Source organism: Emericellopsis atlantica (genome assembly GCF_019669845.1).
Source record: "Emericellopsis atlantica unplaced genomic scaffold F5Z01scaffold_31, whole genome shotgun sequence".
Lineage (NCBI taxonomy): Eukaryota > Fungi > Ascomycota > Sordariomycetes > Hypocreales > Bionectriaceae > Emericellopsis > Emericellopsis atlantica.
The window spans coordinates 44147-72100 of record NW_025764733.1 but is presented as its reverse complement, the minus strand read 5'-3'; the positions used below and the strand labels follow the sequence as shown (position 1 = coordinate 72100).

The 27954-nt window shown below is 54.2% G+C and overlaps 11 protein-coding genes across 11 annotated transcripts; 5 read left to right on the top strand and 6 right to left on the bottom strand.

Annotated features, from left to right (window-relative positions):
* Window positions 1-15: 15 nt before the first annotated feature.
* Window positions 16-2979, bottom strand: F5Z01DRAFT_333544 (putative 6-phosphofructo-2-kinase/fructose-2, 6-bisphosphate 2-phosphatase). The gene is made up of 6 exons (XM_046259151.1): window positions 2543-2979; window positions 2067-2255; window positions 1712-2015; window positions 1579-1659; window positions 944-1531; window positions 16-894 (listed from the first exon to the last, which is right to left on the bottom strand). Exons 1-6 carry the CDS (start codon window positions 2554-2556, stop codon window positions 418-420), a joined length of 1653 nt encoding a protein of 550 aa, XP_046114795.1. The 5' UTR covers window positions 2557-2979; the 3' UTR covers window positions 16-417.
* A 496-nt stretch (window positions 2980-3475) lies between these two features.
* On the top strand, window positions 3476-5218 carry F5Z01DRAFT_333040 (eukaryotic porin/Tom40). The gene is made up of 3 exons (XM_046259146.1): window positions 3476-4106; window positions 4158-4802; window positions 4850-5218. The coding sequence occupies exons 1-3, from the start codon at window positions 3798-3800 to the stop codon at window positions 4958-4960; spliced, it is 1065 nt and encodes a 354-aa protein (XP_046114794.1). The 5' UTR covers window positions 3476-3797; the 3' UTR covers window positions 4961-5218.
* A 257-nt stretch (window positions 5219-5475) lies between these two features.
* On the bottom strand, window positions 5476-8601 carry F5Z01DRAFT_683585 (ubiquitin carboxyl-terminal hydrolase-domain-containing protein; the record flags this gene model as incomplete). Its single annotated transcript, XM_046265862.1, has 6 exons — window positions 5476-6785; window positions 6839-7027; window positions 7319-7865; window positions 7919-8296; window positions 8348-8488; window positions 8521-8601. The coding sequence occupies 6 exons, from the start codon at window positions 8599-8601 to the stop codon at window positions 5476-5478; spliced, it is 2646 nt and encodes an 881-aa protein (XP_046114793.1).
* A 1206-nt stretch (window positions 8602-9807) lies between these two features.
* On the top strand, window positions 9808-11294 carry F5Z01DRAFT_333714 (ribosomal protein L5 domain-containing protein). Its single transcript, XM_046259152.1, has 3 exons — window positions 9808-10175; window positions 10236-10929; window positions 10980-11294. Exons 1-3 carry the CDS (start codon window positions 9922-9924, stop codon window positions 11103-11105), a joined length of 1074 nt encoding a protein of 357 aa, XP_046114792.1. The 5' UTR covers window positions 9808-9921; the 3' UTR covers window positions 11106-11294.
* F5Z01DRAFT_333536 (nucleotide exchange factor Fes1-domain-containing protein) lies at window positions 10938-12231 on the bottom strand. The gene has a single exon (XM_046259150.1). It carries the CDS (start codon window positions 11949-11951, stop codon window positions 11301-11303), a length of 651 nt encoding a protein of 216 aa, XP_046114791.1. The 5' UTR covers window positions 11952-12231; the 3' UTR covers window positions 10938-11300.
* A 1841-nt stretch (window positions 12232-14072) lies between these two features.
* Window positions 14073-15386, top strand: F5Z01DRAFT_683582 (actin family; the record flags this gene model as incomplete). Its single annotated transcript, XM_046265861.1, has 4 exons — window positions 14073-14121; window positions 14237-14267; window positions 14335-15106; window positions 15156-15386. The coding sequence occupies 4 exons, from the start codon at window positions 14073-14075 to the stop codon at window positions 15384-15386; spliced, it is 1083 nt and encodes a 360-aa protein (XP_046114790.1).
* A 261-nt stretch (window positions 15387-15647) lies between these two features.
* F5Z01DRAFT_333532 (RF-1 domain-containing protein) lies at window positions 15648-16530 on the bottom strand. The gene is made up of 3 exons (XM_046259149.1): window positions 16465-16530; window positions 16179-16411; window positions 15648-16099 (listed from the first exon to the last, which is right to left on the bottom strand). Exons 2-3 carry the CDS (start codon window positions 16368-16370, stop codon window positions 15734-15736), a joined length of 558 nt encoding a protein of 185 aa, XP_046114789.1. The 5' UTR covers window positions 16371-16411; window positions 16465-16530; the 3' UTR covers window positions 15648-15733.
* A 528-nt stretch (window positions 16531-17058) lies between these two features.
* F5Z01DRAFT_677359 (uncharacterized protein) lies at window positions 17059-17445 on the top strand (the record flags this gene model as incomplete). The annotated part of the gene is made up of 2 exons (XM_046265348.1): window positions 17059-17164; window positions 17222-17445. 2 exons carry the CDS (start codon window positions 17059-17061, stop codon window positions 17443-17445), a joined length of 330 nt encoding a protein of 109 aa, XP_046114788.1.
* A 235-nt stretch (window positions 17446-17680) lies between these two features.
* F5Z01DRAFT_333164 (elongator protein 2) lies at window positions 17681-20713 on the bottom strand. Its single transcript, XM_046259148.1, has 3 exons — window positions 20249-20713; window positions 17998-20198; window positions 17681-17944 (listed from the first exon to the last, which is right to left on the bottom strand). Exons 1-3 carry the CDS (start codon window positions 20378-20380, stop codon window positions 17800-17802), a joined length of 2478 nt encoding a protein of 825 aa, XP_046114787.1. The 5' UTR covers window positions 20381-20713; the 3' UTR covers window positions 17681-17799.
* On the top strand, window positions 20686-21293 carry F5Z01DRAFT_677357 (ubiquitin-related modifier 1; the record flags this gene model as incomplete). Its single annotated transcript, XM_046265347.1, has 3 exons — window positions 20686-20735; window positions 20860-21024; window positions 21176-21293. 3 exons carry the CDS (start codon window positions 20686-20688, stop codon window positions 21291-21293), a joined length of 333 nt encoding a protein of 110 aa, XP_046114786.1.
* A 1738-nt stretch (window positions 21294-23031) lies between these two features.
* On the bottom strand, window positions 23032-24930 carry F5Z01DRAFT_333160 (uncharacterized protein). The gene is made up of 3 exons (XM_046259147.1): window positions 23821-24930; window positions 23570-23767; window positions 23032-23512 (listed from the first exon to the last, which is right to left on the bottom strand). Exons 1-3 carry the CDS (start codon window positions 24652-24654, stop codon window positions 23303-23305), a joined length of 1242 nt encoding a protein of 413 aa, XP_046114785.1. The 5' UTR covers window positions 24655-24930; the 3' UTR covers window positions 23032-23302.
* Window positions 24931-27954: the final 3024 nt, after the last annotated feature.

The window sequence follows — 27954 nt, the reverse complement described above, 5'->3', positions numbered from 1 at the left end:
GATCGATGCGCCTACCCGCAAAATACCCAGCGAGGTACCCTTTCACAGCATCTGATACTGCACCTGTCGGCTTTCTTAGCTTTGCCAAGACCCACGTTGTGCGACCAGGCTGTAGGCACTCATCTGCCGTGTCCCTTGGACGGTGCCGGCTGCTGTCATAGCTCAAACGTTGTGCGACCAGGATCTCCGAGGTCATCTGGTGTTTTGTGATCAGGCTATCACGCACAGGGCAAAGTAACACAATCATGGTCCTAAGAATGACCAAGCGTCGTCGCATTGCTTTTTAAATAGGCTACCGTCCATCAATGTTTGATAATTCAACGAAAATTCGAAAGCTTAGGATTGGAAAGGTTTATCAAAGTCTTGCCTAGAAAGTCTATAACACCTCTAGTGTCTTTCGGGACGAGCCATTGTTGTTCAGTCCTCGTCATCCACCTTGTCCGCGACCATGTCTTTCGCCTTGTTGATGACCTTCTCCGGCGGGCGTTCCGTTGCTGGCTCAGCAGGACTGCCTAGCCCACCTGCAATAGGGCTCAATTGACCACTCGTGATACCACTCGTGACACCACTTGCTTCGCCGCTGGCTTGACCGCTCGGCGGTATGCTTTGTACAGTGACGGGGATCTTGATGTCGTCTGGCGATCCAGGCACGATCGAGGACTCTAGCCCCGGGATGTGAATTCTTTTGGCTTCGTTTTGATATGCCGCAGGAATAATCTCGATGATTTCGTCGCGCGGGAACTTCAAGGTTGGAATGTCCATTGTCGAGCAGTGCATCAAGTACGCATACAGCACACGCAGCACCGACTCGTGAGCGATGATGAGGAGGTCGTTCTGCTCACGCTCGAGCTCAAGAATGATGGGCTCTAAACGGACCGCAAGGTCGTGGTATGACTATCGCAATGTCAGTAGCATTCCGGCAAGCCCGTCTACTGGAACATACCTCTGCACGTGGGTAACGGTGGTGATAAGGGTCCAGATCATGTTTCTCAACCTCCTCAGCGTAGATCTGTCGAATCATCCTCTCCGAAAGCCTCTCGCATGCGCCGGGGTTGATCTGACTCATCTGCGAGCGTTGGCGAATTTTGTATCCCTTCTCCCCAAAGACCTCGGCCGTCTGCACGGTCTTGCGCCGGGTCGATGTCCACACCGAGAGTGGTCGTAGAGGCTTCCCCTGCTCCGCGGCTTCTTGTTCGCGATGCTTGGTGAGAGTCTCTGCCATCTTTCGAGCGTATGCCTTGCCTTGCTCTGATAGCGGGGCGTCCGACTTGTAAGACTCCTCATCTTCTGTAGTGGTGCCGGCGCGAGCAAAGAAAGTCGTTCGCGCTTTGATATGAAGGTTGGTGAGATAGAAGACGATGCGATGCGAGAGATAGTTGAAGCTGACGTTGTTGTAGAAGAACTTGGAGCCGGCGTTGATCATCTTGATGAAGTTGAGCTCCTTCTCATCCATAGTCTCAAACATGGGGATCTTCATTGTTATGCGTTTCAAATAGAGCTCTGCTGCCCTATCGGGATCCATACCCGCAAACTGCCACAATCAGTGACAAATAAACACAGGGTCAACATTTGTCTTACATCTGGAGAAGAGATTTTGACATTGCGAGCATTCTCCAAGAGGATGCGTTCGTCGTCGACGAATGACTCAATGAACAATGTCTGCAATATGTCAGGATACTTGGAAATTCTTGGAAGTTGGTGTGAAATTTACCTGGACGTCGTGCTTGGCGAACTCCTTGGCCAAAGAGCGCCTCCCACTTGCTATGGGGTTGACTGCATCGTAAATGGCAACCTGGCCGTTCTCGTGGTTGAGCCAAGCGTAGATATCCTCGCGGCACTTCTTCAAGATCTTTTGGCGGAGAATGATGGACTGGGGCGAAGCATTTGGGAAGAAGTAGTCTTCGGGCACCGTGCCACCAGGTCCTACAGTTGCTCTCCGGTAGTCGCCCAGATGGAAAATGCGAGTCTTGACGCCAAGCCATTGTAGATAGCGTGCCATTGACACACAAATGTGTCTTCATTTTGTCAGATGGGCGAATACATGGGCAGCTGGGCGATTAACTCACGTCTTGCCTCGAGCTGGCAACCCGACCATGACGATGGCTATCCGACCGGAGTGGAATAGTCGCCCTGACATGGTGCTATAGAGCTGTGCCGGAGCCATATCTTGATCTTCGGGAACATCGTGGATGGCGTCGATGAATGTCGAGCTCTTGCGGCGATATCGTGGAGCATTGGCCGCTATCTCAGCAGTACTAAATTCAAATTGTCAGTGATAATCTTCTTTATCGGGATGAATCGAATTGTCAGGAAGCAAGCGGCGACGCTGAAGCCACAAAAACACTACACGCGTCTGGCATCAAGCACATGGAAGATGAAGATGCAAAGTGATACCTAATGGCAAGGACAGCTGATTTCAAGGGAAATGAGAGGGTGATGGTCGGCTAGGGGCAAATTCGCAACTGAGAAAAGCAGGTGACTTCAAAAAGGCAATGAACAGAAACAGTAGTGTCTGTAGGATAAGAGAACTGAACAGACGTACAGTAAGGTATCCATCTTTGACGTATAATCAAGCGATTTAAGGTCAAAGGACCAGCCTTAGCTATCTCAGTGGCTGGGAACGACTTCTGCCCTGCGACTGCCTGGTAGAGCTCCTGAATTTCAAGGCGAGAGGTCGTCACTGAGCTGAATGCGCTCAAGGCTTGAGCCACGTGACGATTGCAGGTAACGAGGCTGTATTGTCGTGGCAGTGTTGAGGTCTTCCGTCGTTATATAGCAATTTGCGCTTTGGGGACAAGACTGAGTATAGACAAATGTCTGTCGAACAAGGCCGGGAGCTGCGTGTGAAAGATACAGGATAGGAACTGAGGTTATCGTGAAGTTTCAGTGAGACGGTGAGGCTCGCACACGATGTCATGTGCGGGCACGTCCTTCAGTCGGATATTATCGGGAGATGGCGTATGACGACAGATCACAGATTGAGCGAGGGAGTCCAAGCAGTGAGCAAACAAAACAGACCTTGAACTGGACTGATGAAGAAGGATTGGCGGTATTAGATAAATCTATGATAAGACTTGAGACTACCTATGAAATACTGGGCTGCATCTCTCAGATGCTAGAGGTTGACTCGGGTCTTCGGGTGAGATCGCTCACTAGCCGCGGACGACATTCGACAAGCCACAGTGTCTGCGCCACGGCAGTTCAGGCTGTGGCTTGCTTCCCACAGCTGGATCAAACCGCTTCGACGGAATGCATGTATTTGTTGGGTCAGATAAAAAAAAGGAATAGAGAACCTCGTTACGAAGAATGATCTCATTGCTCCTAAACTCCGAAGCCCTGCTTCATGGAAGGCTGGTGTTGTCACGGGTTGAGAATGCGTGGACAAGCCCGTAATCTCGGAACATCATGGCTCCACGCCGGCTCGCGTCCCAGCCAGCACTGAATCGGTGCGCATCATCCACGTCCAACTGCGCGCTCGACTGGAGGTCCACTTCCGAAACTGCCAGGCGCTCCAGGCGTGCCAGCCCATGAAAATTATTCCTCCAGCTTCGAACATCATCCCCGACGCCAACGGCCCATTCGCAGTGCACCATCGCGTCCCCTGAGGCAGTCCTTGATCACCGAGACACCATCGCGATCGAGTTTTTTTTTCTTCTTGCGCGGGTCCTGAAGCTTGTTCGGACGCTTCTGCACGACGTGTCGATTCGACCATCCTCAACTTCTTCCCTACGACTGAATCCCTTTCCTAGTCGCTCAGGTTTTGTTCCGCAAAACCGACCCATCACACCACAGCCGCCATGGCATCCGCAATCGACTCGTTAACCGGCCTCCTTCTCACCAACCCCATCGCGAACACAATAGGAGATGCCGTCAACTCTTTCTCGGAGCGCAGGGCAAAGCTCGGTCTCAGCAACCCCGGAACGATAGAAAGCCTCTCCAGGGAGGTGCAGCGAGATGTCTTCCTCAACAACTCCATGTTCACGGGCGTGCGCGCGGATCTCACCAAGATCTTCAGCATGACCCCTCTGTTCCAGGTCTCGCACCAATTCGCTCTCGGCGAGCGCATCAACCCCTATACCTTTGCCGCCATGTACGGTACCAACAAGGTCCGTAATCAACCCACCTGGGGTATGATCACCTGTTAACAACGCCTCTAGATCTTCGCGCAAGGCAACGTCGATAATGAGGGTACCCTGTCCGGCCGCTTCAACTTCCGATGGTCAGAGAAGCTGGTGTCAAAGTCGCAACTGTCCATCTCCCCTGGTGGTCAGGACATGGCCCAGTTTGAGCACGAGTACACTGGCGATGACTTCAGTGCATCCCTGAAGATGCTGAACCCTTCCTTCCTTGAGGGCGGGATGACCGGTATCTTCATTGGCAGCTACCTCCAGTCCGTCACGCCCAAGCTCGCCCTCGGCATGGAGACCCTCTGGCAGCGTCAGGCTCTCACCCAAGGCCCCGAGTGCGCCGTCTCGTACTCCGCTCGCTACAAGTCTGCCGACTGGGTTGCTACTGCCCAGCTCCAGGCTGCCATGGGCACCCTTAACACATCTTTCTGGAGGAGGCTGTCGGACAAGGTCCAGGCCGGTGTCGACCTCAGCCTGGGTCTCGTACCCTCAAACGGTATGATGGGCGGCGGTCTCCAGAAGGAGGGTGTCACCACCATCGGCGCAAAGTACGACTTCCGCATGTCGACCTTCCGCGCACAGGTCGACTCCAAGGGCAAGCTCAGCTGCCTGCTGGAGAAGCGCGTGGCCCCCCCTGTCATGATGACATTTGCGGCCGACATTGACCACTTCACTGTATGTATTCCCTTCTCCCTCGCGCGTCCACAACTAAACTCGAGTAGCAATCTGCCAAGCTCGGTCTCGGCGTGTCGATCGAGGCGGCGCCAGAGGAGCTCCAAGAGCAGCAAGAGGCTGCTGGCGGCCCCTCTACCCCAGCCAACATCCCCTTCTAAGCAGGTGCTAGACTCGACTTTGATGTGACGAAGAGAAATAATATATCGCGACCTGGCATCGGCCCCTCCTCGGCCGGTCCGTGATTCAGTTGGACAGCATATCGTCCTTATCGAACTGGATCGTGTACCATTATTGTTTTGTTGGCTGTCTGGGAGTCTCTAGCACCTGGGTTCGCCTGCTGGAAGCATACGGCGATTGGGTAAGAGTCGACTTCAAGGAAGAAGCGGCTTCCACCTTTGTGTATTGTAAATACGGTGAATAGAGATGGTGAAATCCAGAATCATTACATGACCACGGCTATGCAACCCTCCAGGCGGTGAATTTGGTTGTTCGTCAAATAAATTGTGATTGATTGTTGCGCATCATTCCCTCATGACGGGACATGCGCCGCTCCGCTGGCGCACAAGCTCTCCAGTGTGCAGCCACCCAGTCGTCTAAACCCCAGAACGCCGTGCTATGCTTGTGACAGTACTTTCTATACCTCATCAATGTTGAAGAACCTGTGGGCCATGTTTTACATGACCGAACATTCCCGCTCCGGCTCTGCGGTGGGATCTTTCGCGGTTTTTGCGTGCTTCTTTGTCCTATCCTTGTCCTTGTCCTTGTTCTTTGGTTCCTTGGGGCCTTTATCTTTGGATTTGCCTTTCCAGTCGGTTTTTGGGGAGTCTTCCACAGGAGGGAAAAACGACTTCTCCGTTTCAACAGTCGATTCGACCCCGGCACTTGCTGGAACCTCCAGACTCGCTCTATTTGAGTGTAGGTTGAGTGTACTGGGGTCAGCAAAGGCGTCCCGGCCAGGACGCATCAGGCCGGCCATTCGACTCATCATATTGGCATTGCGATTCTCGCCCGTTTGGCTATTGGCACGGCTTTGTTTTGATGATGACGATTTGAAACGGGTTGCGGCGCGGAAAAGCCTAGAGCCAGTGGACTCGTCGGTCGGCGTCAACGCAGGTGATGGCTGTAATTCCGGCGTCAAGGCGGGCGACACAACAGCTGAATCTGTCAGATACACGCTCTGCGGACGCGAACCCCCTCGAGCCGAACCAGAGTGACGATTGAATTCGGCGCTCCTTCGAGGCCTGTCCAACTCCGCAGAGAAGCGAATGCTAGGAGCTTTGCTCGATGGCGCAGTCGCAGGACTTCCCGGTGCCCTGTGTGCCAACCTTGATTGACCAGGTGTTTGGACTGCGCCAGTCAAGGGCCCGCCGCCAAAAACATAATTCTCCTCGGCCGTGGGCGTTGTCGGTTCCTCAACGCTCATCCTGAATCCCTCGTATGAGGGAGGTGCTGTGTCCTTGTCTGACGGCGGGTCGTCGGCAATGGGAACAATTTGATAGAAGAGTAGGTAGGGCATCTCATCTCGAAGGGAAGCCTTGATGTCATCGACGTATTGTACCCGACCGTGAGTCTGCAAGTCATCAAATTTGACCCATTGAGGATCTTCGTAGTCCGGCGGCGGATCGACGTCATGCCGCCTGTTGTTCACAAGCAACCTCGGGGCCACTCGAGCAAACGAAACATAGTGGCCGCTGGATAAAGAATCCCCTCGATGGCAAATGACTGACTGCAAAACAAGCTTATAGTCACCAGTCAAGGCGGTCGTACTGTTCTCGCCCTCCCCGTCTGTAGCGCCATCCGCCAGCATGAAATGTGGAAGCCGAAGGCTGTCTGGTATGTCAATATAGGTATTCTGCCTCGTGGGCTCTCCCCTTGCCGAGAAAGTGTATCGTTTCAGGCAAATCCCGACAACGGGGCGCTGATCAAAGTTCATAGCCACCTCCGTGTCGTTTTGAGGAGCGTTCTTGGCAAGAGAATGCCATGCTGTCGAGCCATTAACGAGAATGATAAATAGTGAGGATGGTGTCGGAACGTACGTATAAGTCTGAAGAACTGCCATGCAGGTATGGTTACGGCTTTGACTACAGTGGATCCTTTTCGCTTGGCCTTCTCAAGGAGAGAGACATCTTCTTCTGAAGCAGGACGGCCAGTAGCGTCAACGAGCATGCTCTGTATGACGCTTGTTGACCTTGTCCTCGTTGATGGGCGTTGGTGAATGGGGCCACCTTCATAGCTGCCATAGGTTGGTAGCTGAGATGGGAATGTGTCTGATCTCGACGTCCGTGGCGCGGCAGGATCTATGCGCTGCAAAGTAATTTCCCGTGCCGTAGGAAAGGTAAGCCCGGGCCGCTCATCATTCTCAAGGGTGACTTCTTGGTTTCGAATATCGCCTGTCGACTGGCTGTCCGTGTCTGGGCGAGGTGCGTCATCCTCACAATGCGCTATAGCTTCGCGTTCTTCCACTCCGTCTGAATTGGCCGTGTCGTTGTTTTCTTGCCCATGCTGAAGTGCAGTACTTTCGCCAACGATATCGCCGGGCTGATCTGCCACATCGACATCAATTTGTGTTTCAACATGCTCGCATTCCGGCTCCGTGTCCATTTCATCGCTCTTCGCCTGAGCAGTTGGCGCTGTCGCGGCCAATGGAGAAGCAGTCATCGCTGTTGAACCGGGAACCCCATCCGTCAGTATCTTGATGGTGTTGCGAGCCAGCAGCGACGGCCGCCGCAAAAGCGGCCCATCGTCCGATTTTGACTTTTTGGCTTCTTCACTGTCCCTGTTGACCTCCACTCGTGTGTTGAAGTACTCTTCCAGGCAGTCTTCCAGTTTTACGCCTTTTCCATGGGGATCTTCGGGCACAGCGAGGTTCAACAAGCGTTCGTATACTACTTTGCGATCGGCATCGTCCTTCTTTCCATGGTGAAATAAATCGACCTGGAGAGAAAGCAGTGGTAGTTGTAGGGTCTCTGTCAAGAAACCAAAGGCCTCAGAGGTATCTTGCTGTTCCAACAAGCCTGCTTCTGGCCAGCCGCAAGCAGCGAGAGAATTTTGTATCTCTTCGGTCTTAACAATCAGCAGTGGTTCCGGGATATGAATGGGTGGGTGGTCACGCTTACCAAGTCTGTCCTAATCAACCGACCCATACGAAGCATGTTCACCCACATGCGGAGCAGCTTCACCAATGAATCTTTGGCCTTGTCTTCCGGAAAGTCATTCTTCAGCATGCATTCAAATGCGTCCATCTTCGCGAACATGGAGAAGAGCAGAGTGTCGAGGTAACAGGTGACCGCGCCCCGATTTTCGGCGCCTACCATGTGCATCTCGCGGTTATAGGGAATGATCTCGCCTCGTATCGCCTTCTGCTGAATATCAATGTACTCGACGGCTTTGTCAACATCTCCCTGCGCGTATTCGCTCGATATGCTGATTTCGATTCGTTCGCGGCCCACGTCATGGTAGCCCAGTTCTTGGATTCGTCGTTGCACTTGGTCGAACTGCGGTTGTCAGTGAGCCTTATTCTCCAGCAAGCGGAGGCGTAGGCGCACCTTGAGCTCAAGCTCCCTTCTTTGGATATCGTTTTCGTTTTCCTCCTTGTCGCCATTGTTCTTGTTGAAGATGTTACGAAAAGCATCTGCTCCAGAAGGTTTGGATGACTGCTGGCGCGGGTCGACGGTTAGCGACGGTAGCTCGGCCGGGGTGAGGCAGGCGGGGTTCATACTCTCCCAGCTGGCGGTGTCGACTTGCTACGATGATGAGAGTCGTCTTTGTCTTTTTTGCCAAGGAAGCGTTTGGCAATCATTATGACTTAGCAAGGTAGAGAACCCCGCCAAGTAGGGGCCTCGTTGGCGAGCTTGCAGCTGTCAAACGATGTCTCTTGCGTGGCGGGGTGCTGAGGTTGGAGTCGCAGATGAAGGCGTGGAAGAAAATGAATATTCTGTTGCGCTCGAAATCTGGCTCCGTTGTCCTACTCCAGTACATGTACTCCGAGTCTGTATAGCTTGTCCTCAGCTTCAAGGTTGGCGCTGCGCCGTTGCTCGTCGCACGTCGACTGGCCGAGTCTAATAGCACCACCGAGGGGTCGCAAATATCAGGGGTGACTGGCAGCGTCCAGCATGTAGATGAAGCGCCCAGAGAAAGGATGCGAAAGAAAAAGGTCAGACCCGCCCGCAATGAAAGAGTAGTTGAAGATGATGGGAAAGAAATATGCGGCAAAGGAAGGTTTCTCATTCAATTGTGTTGGGAGGAAGGAGGATTGTCCGCAGGCGCCGCCTACATTCGGTGGAGCGAGCTGGACTTGGGACGGACGGCGCTGGGGTCGGACTCCGCACGCCAGATGCTGTCAGGTCTCGCTCGATAGAGGTGATACCAGAATTAAGTTTCTCAACTTATGATGTTCATTGAAATGAGTCAATTTCTCAAGGCCTGGACTCAGGGATTTGGGTATCTCTGGTCGTCGAACGCCTTTTGTTCATAGGCAACCTCGCCAAGTACGATTATTAGCTCCAACTGATAACCCAGGGTCCAACATGCAGACCAGTGTCCACTTTACGTATACGCTCAAACACTCCCGATGCGATGGGGGATTGCCAACGAACCAGGCAAACGCCGCCGGGGTTGCTGCGAGTCGTAAGCTTGCAAGTCTGCCTGACTTACGGGCCAACGAGAAGGGGTGGATTCACGTCAGGTCGTTGCAGATGCCCTCATGCCAGGCACGTACAAGCGAGTCTCCGTTGTCCAGTTGGCTCGCCTAGCGCAGGCAGCCTTTGGGAGCCAAACATGCTTGCCGGGGAGGTTGCATGTGAGGTTACATGTGTATCACATGCGCCGTACTGTGAATACAATAGCGACCATCGCTTGTCACTAGGGGTTCTTATAAACATCCGAAAATAGATGCAATAGCGACGGATCCCCATTCACTCCAGAACTGTGTAAGAAAATTGAAACCACCCCAGGACCAGTTTCCCCGGGAAGCCAGTAGCGGTTGCACCGCCACACCTACACAAGCCACCTTATGCTTGTGGCGCGCGACGCTCCACCAACCTGGGAAATTTCCTTCACGCGACGAGCATTCGCGCTGGGACGCAGTTAGATACTATTATCATCAAGCGCAACACAGAGGATGGCTTGCACGCGTGAAAGCTATCGCATAGCGAGCGCGCTATTGCGTCGGCAATTGCCTATCCGGTCAGCTGCCCCTGGTGCGAGGAGATTTGCCTCGACCGAGGCTGAGAAGCCTTCCTCAAACAAGGTCGACGACCTTTCAGAGCTTGACGATGCGTCATCTTTTAACACACCTGCTCCCGACGCAGCGATCTTGGATGCTTTCAAGAGCCGTCCTCCTCCCGCTCGTACCGGCAAGTTGCCCGCCAACAGGTAAGCATCACAGGGCCAGACGGTTGAACTTGGACCCCAGGAGCAGCTAACAGCCTTCAGGTACCAATACCACCCACCCAAATTCGATCGCGGACCTCTTCATCCAGTACAATCACCACCGTCGTCTGATCCTATAGCTCGTAACTTCGTGCCCGGGCCATTCAACCACCCGCGTCTACGACACACCCACGAATCGACCATTGCACCGGATCTACTCACTTTGACCTACCAACACTACCCACCGGGGGAAGAGCGCGCCGTATCCACAAAAGGAGAGCTCAGAGAATGGGATGGCTCATCGCCGTATCACAAAAACCGCCCCAAGAGAGGGCCGAGGGGTCCTGGCTCCGACAGACTGGCTCTGTTGGAGCGCGACATTGTGTTCAACAATATCCCTGAAATCAAGTCCGTCAGCATATCTATGCACCAGCCTGAAGCTGCACGCGACAAGGAGTACTTAAACGTGGCCCGCGCTGTGTTGCAAGCGATTACCGGAAAGTTCACCGAATTGAACTTTTTGAAGAAGAACGTTGTGCAATTCCAGATTAGGAAGGGTGGTATCGGAGGTGTCAACGTGACACTCGATGGCAACGACGCATACGAGTTTGTGGATAAGCTCGTTACCTTGGTGCTGCCTAAAATCAAGGAGTGGCCTGGTGTGAAAGCCACAAGCGGCGACGACAATGGCAACATCTCCCTTGGGCTTCACAAATCGGCCATGACCTTCTTTCCTGAACTGGAGTACAATTTCTCGGTAAGGCACACTATACCGCCTACTACTAGACTGCACTAACAACTCAACAGGCGTATCCGGCGAAAATGATCCCTGGCTGTTATATCACCATTCAGACCACTGCCACCTCTGACAGGCACGGGCGTCTGCTATTAGAATCATTGGGGTTCCCCTTTTACGGCAAGGTCAAGAACTAAGCATCGGAGCATTCTGGGAATTGTATCTTTAGATCATGTACATCAACTTGTGTCGACGGAAATTGTAACATAAAGAAGCGAAGAGGATGCGGTGCCCCTGGGGTTCGCCTTGCTGTCAATATCTAAAACCCGGTACTGTCCAACGCCCGAACGCCATTCCCTCCCTCTGATTTTGATGGTCTAAGTGACGAGCGCTTATTGTGCAGAAGCCTTTGCCTTCTCCCTGAGATCATTCATAATCACATCAATCGCCTCCATATCCGCCGCATCGATTTTCGCAGTCTCTTGACCACGCTTCCCCAGTTCCCCCACGAAGAGGTCCATCGAGGGCTGGTAATTCCGCACCGCAGAACTTAGCGCGTATATCGCTTTTCTCCTCACGTCGCTGGGCTCGTTCTCGTGTGTTGCCAGTTCCACCAGAGCAGGGAGTCCTCCCACAGCCAGTAACCGCTCCTGAGTCTTCTCGTTGTTCTGAACGGCTGTGCCCACACACCAAGCTGCCATTTTGCGACATTCCTGCTCTGCCGATTTGAGTTGTTCGAGAAGAGGTGTCCAAAGACCAAGGTTGGCAATGTTGTTTGCGTTGTCGAGGTTCTCGATGAGTTGTTCGAAGTTGTCGAAAGCGACGAGCTTGTCGTCAAGGGTGATTTCAGGCTCATCGGAGCTGATGACCTGGATTGCGGCTTTCATCAAGTCGGCCTCTGAAGGGCCACCCATGAGGGCGGCCATGACATCAGGCGTCAGGTCTGAACCGCCCGTCGGTGCCGTGGGGTCATTTCTTGTAACGTCCGAGTTCTCGATGCTCCATTTCAGGAGCTCGTTGAGACGGGGATCATTGGCTGCCATTGTGTCTTTTTTCCTGGAAGTTGTATAAAGGAAGAATATGTCGCTCAGATCTTCGGGCCTGTTGTGTCGTCGAAGTTCAGACTGGAGTTTTTATTCGACTGCTTTTTCGTCATGCCCCTTCTGGAAGCTTCAGGAAGAAGCTACTCTGGAAAAGGCATAGCGCCGCCTGGAAAACTGGAGGGGATAAGATCTCAACAAGGAGTTTACTACGTAAAAATGCCGACTAGTGAATGAGATAAGACCATTCCAACGAGACGATGTAGCCGATGTGATTTTCCACTACGTCGAACTTTTCTTAAATCAACTTCAATAACGTTGTTGGCCGTTGGACAAAGTGCGTCAACTTCTATAAGAAAAAGACTTGCCCCACCATCGCACGTACTTAGATATTGCCCCTCATCGCTGCTTTAGGCGTATGCTATTTCAAGGCGAAACGAACATATGTGGTCTTCATGGTCTTTACAACCCTACTTACGTGTGAACATGGTGCGCTGTCAATCACCGCGCATCCATCTAAGGGGAGCTTTAAAAAGACAAGAATCCCCAAATCAATGGGAATAAATGTGCCTTCCTGTGTCCTACGCGAGCCACTTCACAACAGAAGCGGTTACGAAATGTTCCCTCGAGGGCGATTTGGGAAACAATCTTTACCAGCGCGCAAGAATATCTAGTCATGTCATCTTGAGATTTATCAGATCAGGCTCCGACATTGAGCTGACGCCTAGTGAAGTCGATGAGGCTGCAGTCGCACGCTGTAGCCTTGCCTGTGCATACGTGGCTTATCTCGTGGCGAGCCCATCTGAACCTAAGCATGGAGCCGCGCTACTTTATGCCACATGGCAGACCTCCTGTCAGCAGGAATACGGAGTGTAGCCTTTTGTCGACGAGTGATATCTCGATTAATGCAATGGGGAAGTACGAGGTTCTTAACCCTGTGAATAGACTACAGGGAGCACTACGTAGGTACTGCCACAGGGATAACTCCCCATGTTGGAAGTCCAATCGATGATGTCCAACCCAAGACACCGTCATAACAGTCTGCAGCGGCTGGTATTGATTCTGACCCGGCAATCAGCGATGATTTGGAACTTGACAGCATTGCGTGCAAGCTGACGACGTCTGAGGGCTAGAACGCCACTTTCCGAAGTCCGGCCCGAGTCACGCGCATTCGTCCAAGGCTCCCTCAACACAGTCGGGCTGGCTGTGGTTGATCGAGGCAGTGCCTTGCAACTGACTCCATCCGTGGTGGTGGTCTTGGTGGTCCATGGTGACGAATGTTGGAATTTTTGGCGTCCAGTCGACTGGAGGCAACAGCGAAGGCATGCACGTCCCAGCCACCACCACGAGCCAATCACTAAAAGCAGCGAGCCATGAGCCCCCACTTCCTGATGGCAGAAAGCAGGCGGTGAGAAGCGTCAGGGAGGACTCTCAGCGCTTTGTCACCTAGGCCTAGGGGGTGTTGGCCCCTATCCCACCTTAGCGACAACAGGACTGGACTTGCCAGGCTCCTTTCCACAGATGGAGCAGTCAGGTCTGATCCGCCCGGCCCCCTCCACACTCAATCATTGAACATCTCGCCAGCTCGCTCCCCGTCTTCTTCTCTCCTCCTCCGAACCTGCGTCTCTCCGCTACCGTCGTCAAATCACTCCACCCGCCACAATCAAAGCTCAGCATCAGTCTCGCTAGAGCTTATCCATCTTGCTCCGGCCTTCTCTCTGTACAATCACTTAATTCACTCCAAACACATATAATCCGCAGCCATGGAGGGTATGTAAAAACAACCGCTCCTCCTTTGCCCCTATCGCAACATGGCCAGCGCGGCCTGCGCGGCCTGCACAAACTGTCGCGAGCTTCATCACAGCATGTGCACACGAGAAGAACTCTGGCTAACGTCAACTTCTCTCAACAGAAGAGGTCGCGGCTCTCGTCATCGACAATGGGTAAGCTTCACCCCGCTGTCTCACCGACATCATCACCGTCCAGCACCCTGGCCGCCCATCGAGATGCGGCACGACATTTCGCCGCCCAACCGATCGCAACATCTCCAGGCCAGGGCAGAAGACACATGAGCATTGGCATCATAATGAGAACCGCGGTGGCTAATTCGACTATAGTTCGGGTATGTGCAAGGCCGGTTTCGCCGGTGATGATGCTCCCCGAGCTGTTTTCCGTGAGTACCCCACTTCCGCATCCTCAAGCTTCCAGCCATCCTGCGCCGGCAGGATGGCGGCTGCCACGAGGGTTTCTCCGTGATCACTAGTTCGAATTGAGCTGACGCTTCAAAGCTTCCATTGTCGGCCGTCCCCGCCACCATGGGTAAGTTTAAATGGCCTCCGAATTCAGTGGCCCCGTGATTGGCGCAGCTTCTGACCTCGTCGATTAGTATCATGATTGGTATGGGCCAGAAGGACTCCTACGTTGGTGATGAGGCTCAGTCAAAGCGTGGTATCCTGACTCTCCGCTACCCCATTGAGCACGGTGTCGTCACCAACTGGGACGACATGGAGAAGATCTGGCACCACACCTTCTACAACGAGCTGCGTGTGGCTCCCGAGGAGCACCCCGTTCTCCTCACTGAGGCTCCCATCAACCCCAAGTCCAACCGTGAGAAGATGACGCAGATTGTCTTCGAGACCTTCAACGCTCCTGCTTTCTACGTCTCCATCCAGGCTGTTCTGTCCCTGTACGCCTCCGGTCGTACCACTGGTATCGTCCTCGACTCTGGTGATGGTGTCACCCACGTTGTCCCCATCTACGAGGGTTTCGCTCTCCCCCACGCCATTGCCCGTGTCGACATGGCTGGTCGCGATCTTACCGACTACCTTATGAAGATTCTCGCCGAGCGTGGTTACACCTTCTCTACCACGGCCGAGCGCGAAATTGTCCGCGACATCAAGGAGAAGCTCTGCTACGTTGCTCTTGACTTCGAGCAGGAGATCCAGACTGCGGCCCAGAGCTCGAGCTTGGAGAAGTCGTACGAGCTTCCCGACGGTCAGGTCATTACCATTGGCAACGAGCGCTTCCGTGCTCCTGAGGCTCTCTTCCAGCCTTCTGTCCTGGGTCTCGAGAGCGGCGGTATCCACGTCACCACCTTCAACTCTATCATGAAGTGTGATGTTGATGTCCGTAAGGACCTGTACGGCAACATTGTCATGGTGAGTTCGGTCTGTCCCGAGATAGGTTTAGAGGCTAACAGAAATACAGTCTGGTGGTACTACCATGTACCCCGGTCTCTCCGACCGTATGCAGAAGGAGATCACTGCTCTTGCTCCTTCTTCCATGAAGGTCAAGATCATCGCTCCCCCCGAGCGCAAGTACTCCGTCTGGATCGGTGGTTCCATTCTCGCCTCCCTGTCCACCTTCCAGCAGATGTGGATCTCCAAGCAGGAGTACGACGAGAGTGGCCCTTCCATCGTCCACCGCAAGTGCTTCTAAGCAGCCCCGACGGTCTATCGAAACCCCTCGTCGTCCCCAGCGTACGGACTACGAGCAGCTCATGGCGGTGGTGGCGCCCGATGCAACGTCTACTCGGATGCGCACGTATCCCGATCGAGTCTCATATTTACGAAAAGTTTTTAAAATGGTCACAGGGGTGGGCGTTGCCTTTCTGAGAAAGCATGTGATGGCTGCCACTTTGTCTTGTCGGATGCGTTATGAGCCATGGAAGTAGAAGCCGAGGTTGATACACAATTACTTGCTTTTCGTTCTAGACTCGGTCAACCAAGGTGTGATTATGTCCGGTATGGTGTCGGTGATGTCCAGGGTAACTGTGCGAGGTCGCTTCATGGGATTGCTTTGGGGGTATCTGCACCTCTGTCCCTAGTACTCTCCTGGACAGGCTCGCTTTGGTCTTGAGCTAGATTTGACTCGGCTTCTCCCTCGACAGCTGCCTCTGCTCCCGATTCTCTGTCTTCCTCGAGTTTCTTGTATTTCCGACGCTTCTTCTTATCGGCACTCGCCGACTTCTTCTGTTTGATCCTGCCCACAATGGCCGAGCGTGCCTGGTCGCCGTTGCGGAACTCGTCGATCTTCTGGGCCAGAATCTCGCGCGCAGCCTTGCGGTTCTGATCCCTTGAGCGCGTCGACTGGCACTTGACGACAATACCGGTTGGGGTGTGGCGCAGCTGGACGGCCGAGTTTGTTTTATTCTGATTCGGAGTCAGCGACGTTTGTTCAGGAGAGCGCGGCACTGATAGAGTGTCGAATATGTGTAAACCCCAGACGTACAATCTTCTGTCCTCCCGGGCCGCTGCCCTTGAGGTAGAACTCCTCGATCTCGGAATCGGGCGGCGGGCCAGGTCGCGGAGGTAGTTGTTTTAGCCAGCACTTGGGCGCCGTGGTAAAGGAAAGGCGCGAGACGCCCTTGCTAGAAAACCGGCCACTGTTGAAACATGCTGCTTGTGACAGAGTACGCAGCATGGTGGTGGTGACGTGCAATCGCGAGTGTTGCTCTTCGTTCGCTGCGCCAGGACTCGACATTAACGCGACGTCACGTGGGTCCGAAGAGGCTCACCAGTTAGGTAACGTTAGATTCGTAGCAACGCTACCAATATGATACTTCAAGCTACCTGTAGGCTTGTCCAGATCCAGTCGGCATTGGCTTTCATGAAGCTTTGACTGACTTACTTAGCCGTGGAGACTACAATTACAGTGATGGGGTGCTGGAATAGAGCGTGGTAATGTACATTCAACCCCGAACAACCTGACTATTGTAGCTACGATATCTGAGAGTCTTTTTGCAACCACAATCCATCTTGAAATGAAGCGCTGACTCGGCATCTATTGGTAAAATACATTGATTGATTCGAGCTACTCGTGCCTGCGAGATACATGCGCGTGCACCCCTCTGTCGGTTTCTTCCGTAGGGTAGGTCAGGATTGAGTCGTCCCACTGCGGACACTCGGGCGGACATGACAACCACCAATTCCGTTTCAGGAGACGGCATCTCGCGACTTCGACTTTGCAACCATTCCCTAGAACCGATCAACGCCTCACCTACTCTCATCGCGCAACGCAAACCTAGAAAGACAAAGTGCCACTCGAAGGCGAGCAGTCCAAACGACACATAGTACGAGACTTTGGCGTCAGCGCCCACCCGATCTGCGCAATGTCCCAATTCGCCTGCTGGCAGAAATGGCTCCAGCGCAAGAAGCACCATTTTGAACTCTCCTTTGCTGTCTATATGATGACGCCGGGCGAGAAGTTTGCCTTTTGTATGTTTTGGTCTACCCCTATATCCGTCTCTGGATCACTGGCTAACAACGCAACAGACAGCATCTTCTTCCTCCTAACGGCCCTCACGTTTATCGCCATTATCCTTTACCTACCGCATCACATTTCCTTCCTCGTCGGCCGGGCCTGGTACTACATCAATGGCGAGCAGATTGACGTCGGGGAAGTGGTCAAGGAGATGTCGTCCAGCGTGCTACAACCCGAGACAACCGGATCCGAGGTCCTGACCACTGCCGGGGAAGAACTGCTCAGGGAGCTATGAAGGCCGTCGTTGGGGGGAGACTAGGGAAGCGTGAGTGGATTCAATGGTGTTGGAGCATAGTATGCATGCAGATGACATGGTCTGCGAGATCACCGCGGGCTTGGTGCATGCAACACGGCGTTTGGGCTGGCACTTGTTTCGAAACCAGACATAGACTCGCTAGGAAACTACCTGGCAATAATGATAATACAGGAGGACGATTCTAAACCGACGGATTCATGATACAAAGCATATTTTTGCGCCTTGATTTTTCCAAAAAGCATACCGGCATGTAGAAATACCATGGTTGAGAGGTCTACACTGGCACAGGGCTTGCCATGGATGGGCTTGACTACTTCATTGTTTTCAAATCCGCTACGGACTACTTCCCCTGAGATATGCCTCCGATAGGGAAAACAGCCTCAGTGAACTATCATCTCCTGCTATTGCGAGCTCTGCCTTGTCGGCATCAGTGCCAGGCCGCCAGGAAAGTTGCAGCACTGTCTTTGGTATCTGTAGTCTGGGGCACCGTGTTAGTTTGTATACACCACGAGGGGGACAAGTTGAGCTTACTCTTCCAGTCTTGGCAGGTTCACCACCTCTCCCGAAGCCTCATCGATGTTGTGAAGACTCAGCTGGCCACTCTCCGTACCGACGGCCAATACGCACTTCCCACCGACAACCCTGGGCAGAAAGTCAACTGCCGTGACCGGTTCACCTGTCGGGATCGATGCCAATTGCGCAAAGCTCAGCTTCCCAGCCTCGTCCGCTTGGCTGTGCCACAACCGGACCTGCTTGTCCCTGCCCGCCGTGGCAAACAGGGGTTTCTCGTTTGGCGCCCACGCTGCGTCCAGGATCATTCTCGTATGGCCCTTGGGATTCGCCTGCAGCAATGCATATTGCAAGGGATCGTCTGGACTGCGCCCAAAGACAGCCCACTGTCGATCCCGACCTACGCTCAGGATATACTTGTCGTCGAGTGAGAAGCGGATTCTCGTGGCTGTGAGCGTGTGTGCTGTCAGGGGCGGACGGACTTCCGTCCACTTGTCAGTCTCAAAGAGACGAATGACAGCATGGTTGATGGAGCTGGCTTTGCAGGCACTAGCGACGATCTTGCCGTCGTGGCTGGCCGCAAGACACGAGATCTCGTACCCATGGCCGTAGAGCTTCTCGGTCTCGGGCCAGAGGGTATGGCGCGAAAGCGTCTCCTCGTGTGGCGGGTGGTCAATGTCTAGATAGGACCTCTTGACGATGGAGGCCGGATCGATGGCTTCCCTGTCGCGGTCATCGACGGCTGCTATCTCCTCGTCGTCCTCTACCATGTCGATGGCCTTGTTGGATAGCCCGAGGACAGGGATGTTGGCGGCGTCAGGCATGTGCTCGACATTCTCCTCACCGATTCCGCCAAGGCGATGGAGCATGGACGCCACCGCTTTGGGTTCGCTGAAGACGCGCATAAGCTTCTCGTCGGCTCCCGAAACAAACTGCGACGCCCCCAAGGCGTCAATGCAGTTCAGATCATAGCCGTGGATCTGAGGTCTCGACATTTCGTGCCACGTGTTGTGACCATTGGCCGTCCATTTGGTGTGCAGTCGAGTCGTTTGATCCAAGCTAGTTGACAGCAGATAGTCACCATTCCCCGACCATGCAATGCCTGTGACAGCCTTTGTGTGGCCAGTGACGGGAACACAAGCTTTCCAAAGGTCGCTGTCGGGCTGCCATTGCCATCGCCTCCAGCTGCCTGTTCGCCCCAGACAGGCGACAGACTGACCATCGGGAGACCACAACCCCGTCCAGAAACCACCCGTACTGCCCGTGGCTGTGGTAGCGCCCTTTTCCCTACTAATCTCGCCCAGCCTCACCATGCTGACCCATATGCCGGAACCTGGATCTGCTTCCCAGATGGCGAGTGAGTTGTCCGCCGACGTCGACAAGAGCTGTAGCTTGCCATCAGCGTGGGCATGCCACTTGGCACTGTAGATCCAGTCTTCGTGGCCCAGCAACAAAGCGTCAAAGGTGATGGAGTAGTCCAGTCCAGCGGCTTTCAGCATATGTGCCTTGTTGGAAGGGGATTTCCCGGGGAGGTAGGCACCGCTCAGGGGATCGTTGCTTTCCGTGGCGAGGGCGGGTAGTTCTTTGCCCTGGTGCACGCGCCAAATGCGAATGTACTTGTCTTGACTGGCCGACGCGAGCAGAAGATCGCTCTCCGGGGCGGAGGTTTCGCGAACAAAGCTCAGGGATCGGATCCAGCTCTCATGACCTGACAGCTTCGCCTGGACTTCAAAGTTGACGCTCCCGCTTTCAATGCCGCTGCGCACGTCCGTGGCTGTCAGTATCTGAATAGAGTCCCTGGTCCCAGCTGCCGCGAGAACGAACAGATTCCCTTCTGCGTCAAGCGGGCTGATGGCGAGGGACAGTGGGAAAAACTTGGGCATCGTCTTGATAGACTGGAGAAGCGTCAACTGTCCATCTCGTGAGATCCATATTTTGATAGTCGCGTCTGCGCTCCCGGTGGCGATCAACCATCGCGGCTCAGTGCCTGGTAGGCTGTATGGTGCGATGCAGTTGATGGGGCCTTGGTGATCCGATACTGTGGTGACGGTCTCAAAGCTATGAGAGCCAGCTTGAGCTCTCCGGACAATCAGTGTCTTGTCGTCCGACCCAGTGATGAGGTAGTCGTGGGTGTCGGCCTCGCTGGAAGGCAAGAATGCCACAGCCTTGACCACATCCTTGTGGCCGCTCAACAAAGCCGTGATGCCACGAGGGGGCTCCGCCTAAGTACTGTCAGCACGAGCTCTCGACATGAAGAGCAAGAAGAGCTCACCGCAGGCTCCCAGATGGCAACATTGCTGTCCGCTCCAAATGCGACGATGCCTCTCTGGCTCCAATCGGCCACAGCGGTCTGTCTGTTCGATCCCGTCGACAAGTACTCTGTCGCGATCGCATTAGGTGACATGCTCTCCGTGGCCAGCCTGTGTGTCTGCTTGATAGCTCAGGATTGTGTAAAAGTGAAGCCTGGATATCACATTTTCGATGACGGTGATTGGCTCGCGCGAGGCTCGTCCAAGTTGGATGAGTTTTGCGGTTTCAGCGGCGTTAACGTGGCGGGGCTTAACGCCGAAAGCAGGCACCTCAGCGGAAGCCCCTCGCTGTGATTTTCACGAGGATGATCAACACATTGTCACATCACTACATACTCACAACTTTGCGGTACCAACATTCGCCGCTACCCCACATAGCCCTTTGGAAATCAACTTCATCATGGGCGAAGCGATGACTTCAGCCGCTATCCCCGTCGTGGTGGAATTCTCGTGAGTGGTCTCCATCGCCTGCAGTCCAACCACCACAATCGTCGTTACACAATCTGTCTGTGGTGGGCACTACTGCCTCAGACAAGCAAGCTTTTTGACGGGATCTTTGGCTGACTGTCTACAGTGGCGGTCTGGAAATGCTCTTCGCCGACAAGCAGCGTCTCACCCTGAATGTCCCAGCCACAGACAAGGACAACAAGCCCGCCACCATCGCCTACCTGGTAGACTACCTCTGTGAAGAGGAGATGGGGGACGCACGCAAGGACCTGTTTGTCCTAGACGGACACCTGTACGTTGACCACAAACCCACGGCAGAGACACCGCTGGCGCCTCGACCTCGACCTCTGTGGACAGGTGCATGAGACGGCATCGTCGTCGCAGCACGCGCACGCGCACACCGGCGGTACATGGACGGACACGTAGCTAATGTCTTGCCACAGTCGACCGGGGATCCTCGTCCTCATCAACGACGCAGACTGGGAGCTCGAAGGCGAGGAGGCCTACGAGCTGCAGTCGGGCGACAACGTGCTCTTTGTTTCCACGCTCCATGGAGGCTAGCTAGCAACTGGAGCCAACATGACCATGGGGGCCAGTCCAACGCCAACTCCCAATCCCAAGCAAGACACTCTCCTGCCCGCCGCTGCCATCTTGTCTGAAATCGAAGGGTTTCAGACCCTGACCTCCCAGTCTCGCTGTGCTGAGTGGTCGCCAGGGTCCCCCGCGCCACACCACCACCCACCAGCTCAGCCGCAGCCATGCCCAATTACCCAGGCCTGTCACTTCTCAGCTCTGCACGCGACAATGTACGGAAGTACGTACAAGTAGGCACGCTGCGCGAGCGCGCGGCTCAGGCCAAGTCGGTCACTGGAGACAAGGCATAGCATTCCAGTCGTACATACAGATTGGGCGAGGAGGAGCAATTCGAGACGGGGCAGAAGCCCCACCGCGTGGATGTGTGTGAATATACCTTCATCTACACAGGGCTATCCTTGCTGGCCAGCAGCCAGCTGCGCCGCCATCGTGTACCGACGGGCTATTGAGTATTGACACGATGCCATATCATTGTTCCTTTGCAAGGCGTGCCGGCATGGCAGAGTTGGTGGTTCCTTGCCCACAATCACCATCGACGTGACTGTGCCACGATGGGGCGAAGCTCGTCAATTCTACGTAGCTAGGTCCCTCCTGGTTGAGTGTCTCGTCGGCTACTAGCCCCCCGGGGAAGAGCTTCGATGGAGCTGGGCGCTGAGACAGACATATGCTCCTGTCCATCATCATAGCTCATCCAGACGTAATGGACCTGAATCCACGTACAAACTGGGTCTCGCTGTTTGTCTCGCGCTTGCGTCCCTCCCTCACCGTCTAGACTCCAGCGGCCGACTGGCCAGGCAATCATTGCTGGCCAACCAAGCTTGGATGGATCAAACCTGCATGCATACAAGGGGAGCCACTTTTCGATCTAATCACACGCATCAATTTCATGAGGAGTGATAACAACCCGCGCCTACTGCGTAGACTACGTACGTAATTAATGGTACCCAGAGTTGTCACATCTGCGCCTTGGCTTCGACGAGACGAGATGGGGGAGAGATGACACTGCACTGTAGGTGGTATTATACAAACGTACTTACGTACGTACATGATTTGGTCGGCGAAGCGGGCACATCTCTTCCCCAGTCAGGGACCAATTATTGATCATCATTCACGGAGCGGGCGGGGATCTCATCGCTGCTCATGCGATCCCTGTCAAGACGGGCCATGCCGAAACTCCAATTTCCCATCTATTCAGAGGCGCAATTCGGGCTGTCGTTGGATGGCGATCTGTCACAATTGTTTGCACCGTTTCGCAGGGCCCAGCCCTGGTATCATATCGACGCGGGCGACAGCCAACAGAGCTCAGTTGGATTAATGCATCTGCAATCAGGCGAGCAACCAGCAGCACTTCAAGCAAACGAGCTGGCAAACAAGCAAGCAAGCAGGGAAGTTGGAAGTACGTAGGCAGTGAGGGGTGTGGATGAGAAGGAACCATGTATGTCCAGCCGATTCGCCTTGAGCCGCGCTTGACTGTTGGTCGATGCTATCTAATAATTACTTGTCACCGAGTTTCGGATCTGTACATCCACCTAAGAGATTGAACCGTTCATGATACGTAGCAGGTGTAAGGCAACAGACAATCGTTGTATAATAAGATGGCATTACTGGATATCGCGCAATCGTCGTCTCTAGGACAAGAACAGAATCTGCTCAGGCTCGTAAAAATCAAATAGCCAACTGGTATCTTTCGCACAAAATGCACAAAAACCCTCCCCGAATTCTCAAAGACTCCGTTACCCTCCCATGAGATCTGTTAATCTCGAGCGGTGCTGTCCATGCCAAGACCCCAGTCTGCGCGACATGTATAATTAAACAAACAAACGCTCAACAAGGGCAGAAATGAGAATATACTCCCAAATTCGACGACGCATCCACCATTTTGAGTACCCCCTTTTTGGTTGACAAGCAGAAATGCAGAAAACGATGGGGTCCTTTCGTAAGTGTCCCTAATAGGGCGTAATTATTGTTCATGGAGGTCAAGCCCTGACAGGCAGGGGCTCAGGTCGAGGAGCAACCCTCCGGCCCTTGCCTCGACCCTTGACGCCTTTGTTGGAGTTTTGAAACGTCACCAAGAACCACTGGACCAGCCAGGGCATCTCCTGTGACGACGTCTTGTTCTCCAGCAGGTCCATGCAGGAGTCCTGCAGGCGCTGTGTATCTTCGGAGTGGAATTTGTTGAGATGGGTCTGAAGCCGTGGTCAGTCAACTATATATATCGAAAAAGCACGGGATCAATTTCATACCTTCAGATTACCGCGCGTGGCAAAGCTCTTGTGACACGTGTGGCCTTCCTTCTCGACAGAGGGCATTCGGCAGACAAAGGGCCTCATCTTTAGATGCACCGTGTTGTCGTGATTCCGCAAGTCACCCTTTTGGGTGAAGCGCTTCCCACACTTGAGGCACTCGTGGGGCTTGACGCCGTTGTGGCGGTTCATGTGCGTCTGCATGGAGAGTCAGTAACTGCTAGAATCAAGGTCTGTGGGTAGGTGCTTACGTTAAAGTTGGCCTTCTGTGCATTGGCGTAGTCGCAGCCTTCATAAGGACATTTCCACTGCTTCTCCCCGGTATGGGTGTATTCGTGCTGCTTGAGGTGGGCTTTCTGGCTGAAGGCCTTGGGGCAGAACTGGCAGACATGTTTCTTCAGCTTGGAAGGCTTGGTCCCGGGCAAGGCGAAGACGTCGTCAACTGCTGTACCTGGCGTCGAGGGCGGACTAGTCATGATGGAAGTGGGCGAGCGGGTAAGCGAGGTGGCCGGCGATGATGGAACCGATGACTGGGGACTGGTGGCGGTCTGTGTTCCGGGCAGGCTGACGTTGAGCGAGTCAATCTTGCGCAGGAAGTTGTCGATGGGCGTGTCGAACTGGACCTTTTCCGTATCACAAACTGACTCGTTGGGGAGAATCGTCTTGGCTGGCCTCATCTCGCGCGTGGCGTCATATGGGTTCGAGCAAAACTCGGGCTCGGGCAGAGAGCTCGATCCCCGACTGCTGCTGCTGCTGGGTGCCATGATGAACCTCGTGTGATCATCACTGAAGTCTTGAGTAAACTCCCTTTTCACGTAGAGGGCGTTGGTGTCCTGGTGGTGTTGCTGGTGGTAGGTGGTCGGCATGGGCGTTTGTTGCATGTAGTTTGTGTTCTGATAGTGCATCCCGGGGTTGTACGGGGCGGCAATCATGTACGGCATGGCCCCAGCTGGAGCAGCTAGTATCGAAGAGCTGGGAGGAGTGTTGTAGTACATGCAGGCGGCTCGCATTACCAGTTGCTCGTCAAACTGTGGTTGCCATGGTCCCCATGAGGGACTGGTGGTGAAGGGGACTGGCCGTGACATTGTCGATGAAGACACGGAGGGACTTGAGACTCAGGAGAGAAGAAAGACTCAGTCAGAGAGTGGAGTGTGTTTCTTGATCGAGCTGGAATGTGGTCTTCGGAGTACGGAGCGTGTAAGACGGAGGAGGGAAGAGGAATATATATCCCACTAGACTAGCGGTCGTATGGAGCCCAGAGCGGGAGATCTGATGAGCAGGGTGCGCGCATCAGATCGACCGGGGTTCCAGGATCACACATTAACATGAGCGGCAGGGCTTTTGAAGAGACGATATCCCTGAGCGAGACGATACGCAGGCTAGCTCCACCAGCAAGTATCTCTCTTGGTAGGGAGTGTGATCGCACCCCCACCGTGACTCAAGCGCACAAGCACCCGGGGGCCATGGCGAGGTGACTGTGGCTGTAGGGTTGGTTGATGGAAGAATCTGGCCATGTTCGGTAGTTCATTGTAGCTCCCGTATGGCACCCGTGGCTTGTGAGACAACGGGGAATCTGGAACGGCGCCCAGAGACTGGAGGAGCTTCATTGAGACTCAGACGGCACCCGGCCGGCAAGAATTAGCGTGCGGCGCCACATCGTTGTACAGCACAGTTGGCCCTGGGTATATACGCGGCAATGTGTGCGATATCAGAGCGGTCTCTGCCCGCCTCAACGTTCTTGGGGCATCGGGCTTTGGTGGGTGAGTCCGGTCCCTGACCTGGGTGTCCGATGGCATCAAAGATGCTTGCGGCCGTTGCGTATTTGGGCAGGCAGCACGAGGCGTCATGAGAGCATAACAGGATACGACGTGCTTGCAGTGCCGTTGACAGGCGATCAGAAAGTGTATGTGGGTGGGCGTGGGCGTGGGCGTGGGTGTGTGGGACAGGGCCAGGCCAGCAAGATGTGATCTGTGCAAGGGTGTGTCCGAGCGCTCTTGCCGGTGGATGCGACTGGAGCCTGCATAACAACCTTGAAGCCAGGGGGGGCCCCGATGCCGCGGGGCCATGCAAGCAGGTCAGGTACCTTACGCAACTGAAAGACAGAGAGTGGCATCAAATCTCTGAAGAATGATAATCAAAAACCGGGCACCCGTTCCTGACGACCGGGGTGGATGGTGAATCTCGCAAGGTCGGTCGGATTTGCACAGAGGGGACTGACTGTCCGTGGGGAAGTGTTTGGTAGTAATTAAGCTGTAGACTAATTAGGGAAGACACCAGAATAGCTGTGACAACGAGTGCAATGGATAGGACGCACGATTCTCTTGCAATGTTTCTATCTATCTAGTATGGGTAGCATCTAGTGAGGAGGGATTGACCTCGATGCTGAACCACGGACGTTGCTCATCAACGCTACACCAGGACAGATGGATGCACATGGCCAAGCTTCAAGGGAGAGCTTCTGCGTCCCCATGGCACAAGGCCCTTGGATGAACTGAACTGCAGCATCCGCGATTACGTATAAACACGGTCCCATGCCTTGTTGCCCAACAGACGCGCATCCAACGCAATCTCGGTTTCGTCCATCCCGAAGGTAGGTAGGTAGTTGAGGCTTGAGCTGACGAGCACATGCTCTTTGCTAATTAATTACCTCCAGTCTGTCCTGGCTGGCATCCTGACATCCCACGATAGCCTGGCAGCCAAAGCCCCCCACCACGTCCAGTCCCCCCTCCAGGCCAGCCCCCCCACCCCTGCTGGCTGATTTATTAGCTCTGCAAAGCTCCATCCACAACTCCATGCCCATGAACCATGCCCCTGCAAGCCTCAGCTCAAGGCCGCCAACCGATTTGGACGGGTACGGCGATCACCCATCAGATCAGTCCGTCCGTCCCTGGCTGCAGCCTGCAGCGGCCTCAAGGCGCGGCGATAGCCTCCGCTGGCGGAAGCCTTGATCCTCGCTCGTGGGTGAGGCTGCGGCAACGAGAGGCCATTATGCCATTGCCACTTCTATGTACCAGCGAGGTGACGGGGCGAGCATCAGTCACAGATGCGATGAGACAAGCGGCAGGCTGAATTGCATCAGATTGGCCAGGTCGACTCGCTCTACGGAGTACCAACCTCGAGATCGCGCAGCGGATGATGCGCATGCCTCGATGTATAGTAATCGTTGAGATCTCGCCCGCAGATCATGTTGCCGCGCATCCAGAGATGAGGAAAGAACGCTTAATTTTACAGCATGCAGGCCCCTCGGCAATAGCACCTTGTCTTTACCAATGCCTGGGAATAGGAGGGGGTGTTAGCTTACCTTGGGGCGGAAGAGCCCGCAACGGTTCCAGCCACCAGGGGAGGGGGGGGCTTTGCTTGAGGTCGGCGACGTTCAACAATATGTACGTACCTTACCTAATTACCCGTAGTGGCGTACTTGTGTCTGGTGCCCATCGCCAACCACACGGAGATCACGGCGAGAGTAGGCCATCTCAAGTCCTGTCCTTGACCTCGACCAAACCCAGCCTTACGCTCCACCTTTGCCCGAAGCTGGGTGCACAGCTGTGCGATTCCACTTGTACTTGGAATTCCTGTAATGCTTGAGGTTGCGCGCCATCGCGCAACGTTCTGCAAATCCGGTTCAGATACCTCGCATTACCCAAGGCGCGATCACCACAACAGACATTCTCGAACGACGAACATACACAACAGTTGCACTATTACTAAATTGTAGGTTCAACTAACTCTCCTTCAACCCATCATTCGCGAGCCAGCAAATTGAGGCCACGGCAACAAGAGGATCGTTTCGCAACCAATTCCACATGCGATAGGGTAGGCATGTACCACGTAGTCCCGCACGAGACGAGATGTTGTCTCTTCCCTCGCCTTCACCTGCCATGCCAGCCAATCCGAATCTGGCGAGGGCCAGGCCGAAAATGTTCGGCTGCAACGGTGTCTCTTGCTTGAGCCCTGATCCCGGCCCCGGCCCCAATCCCCGTCCGTCCGTCCGTCCCTCGTCCCCACAACGACATGGAGTGTGTCAGTGTGATGGTTTTCATGGTGGTTTGTTTCAGACGGCCAGCGACAACATCGCTGCGATGAGATGAACATTTCAAGGACAGACTCTATGACATCTTGTCTGACGAGGGCATCGCGCTCCACGCATGCTCATCAACATTGGACGGCCAGTACCAACGAAACATGCTGCGCGCGTTGGATCCTGGCAGAACGTCTTCATGTTCGGTACATGATTCGATCACACGCAAGGAGTTCGAGTCGTTCATGCGGCCATTAGGCCAACTTGAGAGTGGGAAGCCTTGATGACGCCCGATCTTCATTAGCGTCATCTAGCTACGGAGTACCGCCAGAGAGGATGAGATCCTGCAGTCTGCCCCTCCATCGCA